Raw genomic sequence first — 12,121 nt, 5'->3', positions numbered from 1 at the left:
GTCTTGAAGTTCTTATTGTACAGATCTTTTACTTGCTTGGTTAAAGTAACACCGAGGTACTTTATATTATTTGGGTCTATTATGAAGGGTGTCGTTTCCCTAATTTCTTTCTCGGCTTGTTTCTCTTTTGTATAGAGGAAGGCAACTGATTTATTTGAGTTAATTTTATACCCAGCCACTTTGCTGTAGTTGTTTATCAGCTTTAGTAGTTCTCTGGTGGAACTTTTGGGATCACTTAAATATACTATCATGTCATCTGCAAATAGTGATATTTTGACCTCTTCTTTTCCGATCTGTATCCCTTTGATCTCCTTTTGTTGTCTGATTGCTCTGGCTAGAACTTCAAGAACTATATTGAATAAGTAGGGAGAGAGTGGGCAGCCTTGTCTAGTCCCTGATTTTAGTGGGATTGCTTCAAGTTTCTCTCCATTTAATTTAATGTTAGCAACTGGTTTGCTGTATATGGCTTTTACTATGTTTAGGTATGGGCCTTGAATTCCTATTCTTTCCAGGACTTTTATCATGAAGGGGTGTTGAATTTTGTCAAATGCTTTCTCAGCATCTAATGAAATGATCATGTGGTTCTGTTCTTTCAGTTTGTTTATATAATGGATCACGTTGATGGTTTTCCGTATATTAAACCATCCCTGCATGCCTGGGATGAAGCGTACTTGATCATGGTGGATGATTGTTTTGATGTGCTCTTGAATTCGGTTTGCCAGAATTTTATTGAGTATTTTTGCGTCGATATTCATAAGGGAAATTGGTCTGAAGTTCTCTTTCTTTGTTGTGTCTTTGTGTGGTTTAGGTATAAGAGTAATTGTGGCTTCGTAGAAGGAATTCGGTAGGGCTCCATCTGTTTCAATTTTGTGGAATAGTTTGGATAATATTGGTATGAGGTCTTCTATGAAGGTTTGATAGAATTCTGCACTAAACCCGTATGGACCTGGGCTCTTTTTGGTTGGGAGACCTTTAATGACTGCTTCTATTTCCTTAGGAGTTATGGGGTTGTTTAACTGGTTTATCTCTTCCTGATTTAACTTTGATACCTGGTATCTGTCTAGGAAATTGCCCATTTCCTGAAGATTTTCAAATTTTGTTGAATATAGGTTTTTATAGTAAGATCTGATGATTTTTTGAATTTCCTCTGAATGTGTAGTTATGTCTCCCTTTTCATTTCTGATTTTGTTAATTTGGACGCACTCTCTGTCCTCTCGTTAGTCTGGCTAAGGGTTTATCTATCTTGTTGATTTTCTCAAAGAACCAACTTTTGGTTCTGTTGATTCTTTCTATGGTCCTTTTTGTTTCTACTTGGTTGATTTCAGCTCTGAGTTTGATTATTTCCTGCCTTCTACTCCTCCTGGGTGTATTTGCTTCTTTTTGTTCTAGAGCTTTTAGGTGTGCTGTCAAGCTGCTGACATATGCTCTTTCCTGTTTCTTTCTGCAGGCACTCAGCGCTATGAGTTTTCCTCTTAGCACAGCTTTCATTGTGTCCCGTAAGTTTGGGTATGTTGTATCTTCATTTTCATTAAATTCTAAAAAGTTTTTCATTTATTTCTTTATTTCTTCCTTGACCAGGTTATCATTGAGTAGAGCATTGTTCAATTTCCACGTATATGTGGGCATTCTTCCCTTATTGTTATTGAAGACCAGTTTTAGGCCGTGGTGGTCCGATAGCACGCATGGGATTATTTCTATCTTTCTGTACCTGTTGAGGCCCGTTTTTTGACCAATTATATGGTCAATTTTGGAGAAAGTACCATGAGGAGCTGAGAAGAAGGTATATCCTTTTGCTTTAGGATAGAATGTTCTATAAATATCTGTTAAGTCCATTTGGCTCATGACTTCTCTTAGTCTGTCGACATCACTGTTTAATTTCTGTTTCCATGATCTGTCCATTGATGAGAGTGGGGTGTTGAAATCTCCCACTATTATTGTGTGAGGTGCAATGTGTGTTTTGAGCTTTAGTAAGGTTTCTTTTACGTATGTAGGTGCCCTTGTATTTGGGGCATAGATATTTAGGATTGAGAGTTCATCTTGGTGGATTTTTCCTTTGATGAATATGAACTGTCCTTCCTTATCTTTTTTGATGACTTTTAGTTGGAAATTGATTTTATTTGATATTAGAATGGCTACTCCAGCTTGCTTCTTCTGACCATTTGCTTGGAAAGTTGTTTTCCAGCCTTTCACTCTGAGGTAGTGTCTGTCTTTGTCTCTGAGGTGTGTTTCCTGTAGGCAGCAGAATGCAGGGTCCTCGTTGCGTATCCAGTTTGTTAATCTATGTCTTTTTATTGGGGAGTTGAGGCCATTGATATTGAGAGATATTAAGGAATAGTGATTATTGTTTCCCTTTACATTCATATTTGGATGTGAGGTTATGTTTGTGTGCTTTCATTCTCTTTGTTTTGTTGCCAAGACGATTAGTTTCTTGCTTCTTCTAGGGTATAGCTTGCCTCCTTATGTTGGGCTTTACCATTTATTATCCTTTGTAGTGCTGGATTTGTAGAAAGATATTGTGTAAATTTGGTTTTGTCATGGAATATCTTGGTTTCTCCATCAATGTTAATTGAGAGTTTTGCAGGATACAGTAACCTGGGCTGGCATTTGTGTTTTCTTAGGGTCTGTATGACATCAGTCCAGGATCTTCTGGCCTTCGTAGTTTCTGGCGAGAAGTCTGGTGTGATTCTGATAGGTCTCCCTTTATATGTTACTTGACCTTTTTCCCTTACTGCTTTTAATATTCTTTCTTTATTTTGTGCGTTTGGTGTTTTGACAATTATGTGACGGGAGGTGTTTCTTTTCTGGTCCAATCTATTTGGAGTTCTGTAGGCTTCTTGTATGTCTATGGGTATCTCTTTTTTTAGGTTAGGGAAGTTTTCTTCTATGATTTTGTTGAAGATATTTACTGGTCCTTTGAGCTGGGAGTCTTCACTCTCTTCTATACCTATTATCCTTAGGTTTGATCTTCTCATTGAGTCCTGGATTCCTGTATGTTTTGGACCAGTAGCTTTTTCCGCTTTACATTATCTTTGACAGTTGAGTCAATGATTTCTATGGAATCTTCTGCTCCTGAGATTCTCTCTTCCATCTCTTGTATTCTGTTGGTGTAGCTTGTATCTACAGCTCCTTGTCTCATCTTTTGGTTTTCTATATCCAGGTTTGTTTCCATGTGCTCTTTCTTGATTGCTTCTATTTCCATTTTTAATTCCTTCAACTGTTTGATTGTGTTTTCCTGGAATTCTTTCAGGGATTTTTGCGATTCCTCTCTGTAGGCTTCTACTTGTTTATTAATGTTTTCCTGTGTTTCCCTAAGTGTGTTCATGTCTTTCTTGAAGTCCTCCAGCATCATGATCAAATATGATTTTGAAACTAGATCTTGCTTTTCTGGTGTGTTTGGATATTCCATGTTTGTTTTGGTGGGAGAATTGGGCTCCGATGATGGCATGTAGTCTTGGTTTCTGTTGCTTGGGTTCCTGCGCTTGCCTCTCGCCATCAGATTATCTCTAGTGTTACTTTGTTCTGCTATTTCTGACAGTGGCTAGACTGTCCTATAAGCCTGTGTGTCAGGAGTGCTGTTGACCTGTTTTCCTCTCTTTCAGTCAGTTATGGGGACAGAGTGTTCTGCTTTCCGGCGTGTGGTTTTTCCTCTCTACAGGTCTTCAGCTGTTCCTGTGGGCCTGTGTCTTGAGTTCACCAGGCAGCTTTCTTGCAGCAGAAAATTTGGTCTTAAGTGTGGTCCCGAGGCTCAGGTTCGCTCGTGGGGTGCTGCCCAGGGGCTCTCTGCAGCGGCAGCAACCAGGAAGACCTGTGCCGCCCCTTCCGGGAGCTTCAGTGCACCAGGGTTCCAGATGGTGTTTGGCTTTTTCCTCTGGCGTCCGAGATGTGTGTGCAGGGAGCAGTCTCTTCTGGTTTCCCAGGCTTGTCTGCCTCTCTGAAGGTTTAGCTCTCCCTCCCACGGGATTTGGGTGCAGAGAACACTTCCTTATCTTTTTTGATGACTTTTAGTTGAAAATTGAAATTATTTGATATTAGAATGGCTACTCCAGCTTGCTTCTGCTGACCATTTGCTTGGAGAATTGTTTTCCAGCCTTTCACTCTGAGGTAATGTCTGTCTTTGTCTCTGAGGTGTGTTTCCTGTAGGCAGCAGAATGCAGGGTCCTCGTTGCGTATCCAGTTTGTTAATCTATGTCTTTTTATTGGGGAGTTGAGGCCATTAATGTTGAGAGATATTAAGGAATAGTGATTATTGCTTCCTGTCATATTCATATTTGGATGTGAGGTTATGTTTGTGTGCTTTCATTCCCTTTGTTTTGTTGCCAAGACGATTAGTTTCTTGCTTCTTCTAGGGTATAGCTTGCCTCCTTATGTTGGGCTTTACCATTTATTATCCTTTGTAGTGCTGGATTTGTAGAAAGATATTTTTGTAAATTTGGTTTTGTCATGGAATATCTTGGTTTCTCCATCTATGTTAATTGAGAGTTTTGCAGGATACAGTAACCTGGGCTGGCATTTGTGTTTTCTTAGGGTCTGTATGACATCAGTCCAGGATCTTCTGGCCTTCATAGTTTCTGGCGAGATGTCTGGTGTGATTCTGATAGGTCTGCCTTTATATGTTACTTGACCCTTTTCCCTTACTGCTTTTAATATTCTTTCTTTATATTGTGCGTTTGGTGTTTTGATTGTTATGTGACGGGAGGTGTTTCTTTTCTGGTCCAATCTATTTGGAGTTCTGTAGGGTTCTTGTATGTCTATGGGTATCTCTTTTTTTAGGTTAGGGAAGTTTTCTTCTATGATTTTGTTGAAGATATTTACTGGTCCTTTGAGCTGGGAGTCTTCACTCTCTTCTATACCTATTATCCTTAGGTTTGATCTTCTCATTGAGTCCTGGATTTCCTGTATGTTTTGGACCAGTAGCTTTTCCCGCTTTACATTATCTTTTACAGTTGATTCAATGATTTCTATGGAATCTTCTGCTCCTGAGATTCTCTCTTCCATCTCTTGTATTCTGTTGGTGAAGCTTGTATCTACAGCTCCTTGTCTCTTCTATTGGTTTTCTATATCCAGGGTTGTTTCCATGTGTTCTTTCTTGATTGCTTCTGTTTCCATTGTTAATTCCTTCCACTGTTTGATAGTGTTTTCCTGGAATTCTTTCATGGATTTTTGTGCCTCCTCTCTATGGGCTTCTACTTGTTTATTTATGATTTCCTGATATTCTTTCAGGGATTTTTGTGTCTCCTCTCTATGGGCTTCTGCTTGTTTATTAATGTTTTCCTGGAATTCTTTCAGGCATTTTTGCGATTACTCTCTGTAGGCTTCTACTTGTTTATTAATGTTTTCCTGTGTTTCTCTAAGGGAGTTCTTCACGTCTTTCTTGAAGTCCTCCAGCATCATGATCAAATATGATTTTGAAACTAGATCTTGCTTTTCTGGTGTGTTTGGACATTCCATGTTTGTTTTGGTGGGAGAATTGGGCTCCGATGATGCCATGTAGTCTTGGTTTCTGTTGCTTGGGTTCCTGTGCTTGCCTCTCACCATCAGATTATCTCTAGTGTTACTTTGTTCTGCTATTTCTGACAGTGGCTAGACTGTCCCTATAAGCCTTGTGTCAGGAGTGCTGTAGACCTGTTTTACTGTTTTCTTTCAGCCAATTATGGGGACAGCGTGTTCTGCTTTCGTGCGTGTAGTTTTTCCTCTGTACAGGTCTTCAGCTGTTCCTGTGGGCCTGTGTCTTGAGTTCACCAGGCAGGTCAATTGCAGCATACAAGTTGGTCTTACCTGTGGTCCCGAGTCTCAAGTTCGCTCGCAGGCTATTGCCCACGGGTTCTTTGCGGCGGCAGCAACCAGGAAGACCTGTGCCGCCCCTTCTGGGAGCTTCAGTGCACCAGGGTTCCAGATGGCCTTTGGTGTTTTCCTCTTGTGTCCAAGATGTGTGTGCAGAGAGCAGTCTCTTCTGGTTTCCCAGGCTTGTCTGCCTCTCTGAAGGTTTAGCTCTCCCTCCCACGGGATTTGGGTGCAGAGAACTGTTTATCTGGTCTGTTTCCTTCAGGTTCCGGCGGTGTCTCAGGCAGGGGTCCTGCCGCTCCTGGGCCCTCCCCCACGGGAGCCCAGATGCCTTATACAGTTTCCTCTTGGGCCAGGGATGTGGGCAGGGGTGGGCAGTGTTGGTGGTCTCTTCCGCTCTGCAGCCTCAGGAGTGCCCACCTGACCAGGCGGTGAGGTCTCTTTCCCATGGGGTCTGGGAGCAGAGAGCTGCTGCGGGCCAGGCCAATAACAACTTTCTCATAACTACAATAACTTTGGTAACAATGCCTTCTTTGCCTGTCAGCACCTTGAAGTGTTTATAATTCCCGGTATTGGAAATGCTAAGAAAAGGAATCCTGAGTTGAACAATACACACATCTCTTTCATATTCAATCAATTCTTACAAATGTGATAACATAAAAAGTAATGAAATGAAAGTAATCTTATGTTTTCAGAAGTAGTGTCTACATGGATTTATACTTGACTAATAGTAATACAGTTTCAAAATAACCTTTTTTATTCTTCAACATAGGCTTCTTAATCTTAGAATTATTGTCATCTTCAGTGGAATATTTATTTGTTATAGAAGGGTGTTCTGTACTTATAGAATGCTTAGTCTTATCTTTGCCTGTTAAGCTACTACTTGTAATTACCACTGTCCTCCAACTATGAAAAGTGAATTGGGCTTCCAGTCTCCATCAACTCTCAGAGCTAAGACTATCCTACAGCCCTCTGGACTGAAAACTGGCAGGGAGACAGAGGGGGGAGGAGGGAGGGAGGGAGGGAGGGAGGGAGAGAGAGAGAGAGAGAGAGAGAGAGAGAGAGAGAGAGCTGGTCTCCCAGAAGTTCTCTCACTGCTAAGATCACAGGCTCACAGGCCAAGAGGAGGAACAAGATCTAGTCAAAAACAGCAATACCAACTAAGATCAGGGGTAACAAGATGGTGAGAGGCAAGCACAAGAACCTAAACAAAAGAAACCAAGACTACTTGGCATCATCAGAACCCAGTTTTACCACAAAAGCAAGTACTGGATACCCCAACAGACAGGAAAGGCAAGATTATGATCTAAGATCACATCTAAGGATGATTTTGGAGGACTTGAAGGACATAGAATACTCCCTTAAAGAAATACAGGACAACACAGGTAATAAATTGGAAGCCCTTAAAAAGGAAACACAAAAATCCCTCAAAGAGCTGTAGAAAAACACAAGCAGACAAGTAAAAGAATTGAGCAAAACAATCCAGCATTTAAAAATGTAAAGAGAAACAATACAGAAACCACAGAGACAACCTTAGAGATAGAAAACCTAGGAAAGACAAAAGAGTCATAGATGCAAGGATCACTAACAGAATAGAAAAGGTTGAAGAGAGAATCTCAGGAGCAGAAGAAGCCATAGAAAACATTGACACAACAGTCAAAGAAAATGCAAAATGCAAGAAGCTCCTAACATAAAACATCCAAGAAATTCATGACACACTGAAAAGACCAAACCTATACATAATAGGTATAGAACAGAGCAAAGACTCCCAACTTAAAGAGACAGTAAATTATCTTCAAAAATTATGGAAGAAACTTCCCTAACCTAAAGTAAAAGATGCCCATGAACATAGAGAAAGCCTACAGAACTCCAAATAGATTGGGCCAAAAAAGAAAATTTCTACTGGTCGCATAATAGTAAAAACACCAAAGGCACAAAACAAAGAAAGAATATGGAAAGCAGTAAGGGGAAAAGGTCAAATAACATATAGAGGCAGGCCTATCAGAATTATACCACACTTCTCAACAGAGACTATGAAAGTTAGAAGATCCAAGGCATACGCCATATAGACAATAGGAGAACACAGATGCGAGCCTAGGACACTATATCCTGCAAAACTCTCAATTAACATAGATGGAGAAACCAAGATATTCTGTGACAAAACCAAATTTACACAATATTTTCTACAAATCCAGCCCTACAAAAGATAATAGATAGAAAACTCCAATACGAGGAGGGAAAATATACTTTAGAAAAAGCAAGAAAGTAATCTTCTTACAAAAAATCCATAGAAAGATAGGCACATAAACATAATTCTACCTCTAACGACAAAAATAACAGGAAAACTATCACTATTCCTCAATATCTCTTAACACCAAAAAGACATAGCCTATCATACTGGATAAGTAAACAGGACCCAGAATTTTACTGCATATAGGAAACACACCTAAGTGACAAAGACAGACACTACCTCAGAGTAAAATGCTGGAAAAATATTTCCAAGCAAACAGTCCTATGAAACAAGCTGGAATATCGATTCTACAATCCAATAAAGTAGATTTTAAACCAAAAGCTACCAAAAAAGATATGGAAGGATACTTCATATTCATCAAAGGAAAAATTTACCAAGATGAATTCTCAATCCTGAATATCTATGCTCCAAATGCAAGAGCACTTACATTATAAAAGTAACCTTACTAAAGCTCAAAGCACACATTGTACCTCACACAATAATAGTGAGACACTTCAACACCACACTCTCAGCAATGGTCAGATCATGTAAACAGAAACTAAACAGAGACATAGAAAAAGTAGCAGGAGTTATAAACCAAATGGACTTAACAGATATTTATAGAATATTTCATGTTAAAACAAAAGAATATACTTTCATATCAGAACCTTAGAGTGCTTTCTCCAAAACTGACCATATAATCATTCACAAAACAGGCCTCAGCAGATACAAGAAGATTGAAATAATCCCATGCATACTATCAGATCACTATGGATAAGGGTAGTCTTCAAAAACAAAAAAATGACAGAAATTCCCCATACACATGGGTGTTGAAGAATGCTCTACTCAGTGATAACTTGATCAAGGAAGAAATAAAGAAATTAAAGACATTTTAGAATTTAATGAAAATGTGGCATGACTATTCAAACTTATGGAACACAATGAAAGCAGTACAAGAGGAAAACTCATAGCTCTGAGTGCCTCAAAACAAAACAAAACAAAACAAAAAACCAAAAACACCAAAACAAAACTGGAGAGAGCATATATTAGCAGCTTGACAGCACATCTGAAAGTACTAAGAAAAAAGGAAACCAATATACCCAAGAGGAGTAGACAGCAGGAAATAATCAAACTCAGGGAAGAAATCAATCAAGTAGAAACAAAAAGAACTATACAAAGAATCAACAAAACCCGGACTGGTTCTTTGTGAAAATCAACAATATTAATAAACACTTAAGCAGACTAACCAGAGGACACAGAGACAGTATCCACCTTAAAAAAAATCAGAAATGAAAAAGCAGACATAACAATAGAAATTGAGGAAATTCCAAAAATCATAAGTTCCTACTACAAAAGACTATACTCAACAAAACTGGAAAATCTGGATGAAATGGGGAATTTTGTAGATAGATACCAGGTATCTATTTAAGGATCAGCTAAACTATCCTAAGCAGTCCCACAACTCCTAAGGAAATAGAGGCAGTCATTAAAAATCCCCCAACCAATAAAAGCCTAGGAGTAGATGGTTTTAGTGCAGAATTCTATCACATTTTTAAAGACCTAATACCAATACTCTGCAAACTATTCCAAAAATAAAAATAGAAGGAATACTACATAATTCCTAATTTGAGGCCACAATTATGCTTATACTTTAACCATACAAAGACAGTATAAAGAAAGAGAAATCCGACCAAGTTCCCTCATGAATATTGATGTAAAAATATTCAATAAAATACACACAAACCAAATCTTAGAACACATCAAAATGATCATTCATCATAATCAAGTTTGATTCATCCCAGGGAGGCTGGGATGGTTCAGTATAAAGAAATTCATCAATGTATTCCATTATGTAAACAAACTCAAATTAAAAACCCAACATGATCAACTAATTAGATGCTGAAAAAGTATCTGAGAAAATTCAACACCTCTTCACGATAAAAGACCTGGAGAGATCAGGAATTCAAGTTCCATACCTAAACATAGTAAAAGAAATATACAGAAAGTCAGTAGCCAACATCAAACTAATGGAGAGAAACTTGAAGCAATCCTACTAAATCAGGGACTAGACAATGCTGCCAATCCATCCCTACCTAGCCATTATAGTCTTCATAGTCCTAGACAGAGATATCAGACAGGAAAAAGAGGACACAGGGATACAAATTGGAAAGGAAGAAGTCACAGTATCACTCTTTGCAGATGATGTGAGAGTATATTTAAGTGACCCCAGAAGTTCTACCAGAGAACTACTAAGCCTGATAAACGACTTCAGTAAAGTGGACGGATATAAAATTAACTCAAGCAAACCAGTAGCCTTCTTCTTCTCAAATGATGAACAGGCTGAGAATGAAATTAGGGAAATGAAACCCTTTACAATAGTCACAAATAATAAAAAGTACATTGGTGTGACTCTAAGCAAGCAAGTGAAAAATCTGTATGACAATAACTTAAAGTCTCTGAAGAAAGAAATTGAAGAAGATCTCAGAAGATGGAAAAATCTCCCATGCTCATGGGTTGGCAGAATTAATAGAGGAAAAATTGCCATCTTGACGAAAGTACTCAACAAATTCAGTGCAATCCCCATCAAAATTCCAACTCAGTTCTTCATAGAGTAAGAATAGCAATTTGCATATTCATTGGAATATTAAGAATCCCAGGATAGAGGGCAGCCCTTATATCCACGCAGGCGCAAATGTTCGCCAAGATGAGCCAAGATGTCGTTTTCCAAGTATAAGCCTGCACCCCTGGCCGCTCTCCCCAGTACCCTCGACTCTGTGGAGTATGACGTGTCTCCGGAGACCCGAAAGGCGCAGGTCGAGTGCATGAGCATAAGGGCCTGGCTTAAACGGGAGTATCTGCTTCAGTACAACGACCCCAAACGCCAAACGCACATCGAGGATCCTGCCTTGATTCGTTGGACCTATGCAAGATCAGCAAATGTTTATCCTAATTTCAGACCCACTCCCAAGAACTCACTTTTAGGAGCAGTGGCAGGTTTAGGGCCTCTCATCTTCTGGTATTACGTTATCAAAACAGACAGGGACAAAAAGGAAAGACTTATCCAGGAAGGAAAACTGGACAGAAAATTTAGCATCTCCTACTAAGTTCGGCAAGGATGCTTCTGTTCTTGCATCAATAAATCTCCTATTAATCAGAAAAAAAAAAAAGAATCCCAGGATAGTGAAAACTGCATTCTGCTGCCTACAGGAAACAAACCTCAGAGACAAAGACAGACACTACCTCAGAGTGAAAGGCTGAAAAACAACTTTCCAAGCAAATGGTCGAAAGAAGCAAGCTGGAGTAGCCATTCTAATATCGAATAAAATCAATTTTCAACTAAAAGTCATCAAAAAAGATAAGGAAGGACACTTCATATTCCTCAAAGGAAAAATCCACCAAGATGAACTCTCAAAAGAAACCTTACTAAAGCTCAAAGCACACATTGCACCTTACACAATAATAGTAGGAGATTTCAACACCCCACTCTTATCAACGGACAGATCATGGAAACAGAAATTAAACAGAGACATAGACAGATTAAGAGACGTCATGAACTAAATGGACTTAACAGATATTTATAGAACATTCTATCCTAAAACAAAAGGATATACCTTCTTCTCACCACCTTATGGTAGTTTTTTCCAAAATTGACCATATAATTGGTCATAAAACAGGCCTCTACAGATACAGAAAAATAGAAATAATCCCATGCGTCCTATCAGACCACCACCAGTTAAAGCTGGTCTTCAACAATAAGGGAAGAACGCCCACATGTACATGGAAATTGAACAATGCTCTACTCAATGATAACCTGGTCAAAGAAGAAATAAAGAAAGAAATTAAAGAGTTCTTAGAATTTAATGAAAATGAAGGTACAACATACCCAAACTTATGGGACACAACAAAAGCTGTGCTAAGAGGAAAACTCATAGCTCTGAGGGCCTGCAGAAAGCAACAGGAGAGAGCGTATATCAGCAGCTTGACAGCACAACTATTCTCAACAATAAAAGAAATTCTGGGGCAATCACCGTACTTGACCTCCACCTGTATCACAGAGCAATAGTGATAAAAACTGTATGGTTACTTGATATTTGACAAAGGAGCTAAAAC

The 12,121-nt window shown here is 39.0% G+C and overlaps 1 protein-coding gene across 1 annotated transcript; it reads left to right on the top strand.

Annotated features, from left to right (window-relative positions):
* Nucleotides 1-10,722: 10,722 nt before the first annotated feature.
* Ndufb4l4 (NADH:ubiquinone oxidoreductase subunit B4 like 4) lies at nucleotides 10,723-11,178 on the top strand. The gene has a single exon (XM_039100127.2). The coding sequence runs from the start codon at nucleotides 10,726-10,728 to the stop codon at nucleotides 11,113-11,115; it is 390 nt and encodes a 129-aa protein (XP_038956055.1). The 5' UTR covers nucleotides 10,723-10,725; the 3' UTR covers nucleotides 11,116-11,178.
* The last annotated feature ends 943 nt before the right edge of the window (nucleotides 11,179-12,121 follow it).

Source organism: Rattus norvegicus, chromosome X (assembly GCF_036323735.1).
Source record: "Rattus norvegicus strain BN/NHsdMcwi chromosome X, GRCr8, whole genome shotgun sequence".
In the NCBI taxonomy this organism is placed as follows: Eukaryota; Metazoa; Chordata; class Mammalia; order Rodentia; family Muridae; genus Rattus; species Rattus norvegicus.
The sequence above is the reverse complement of the archived record's forward strand: the minus strand, read 5'-3'. Positions and strand labels throughout refer to the sequence as shown.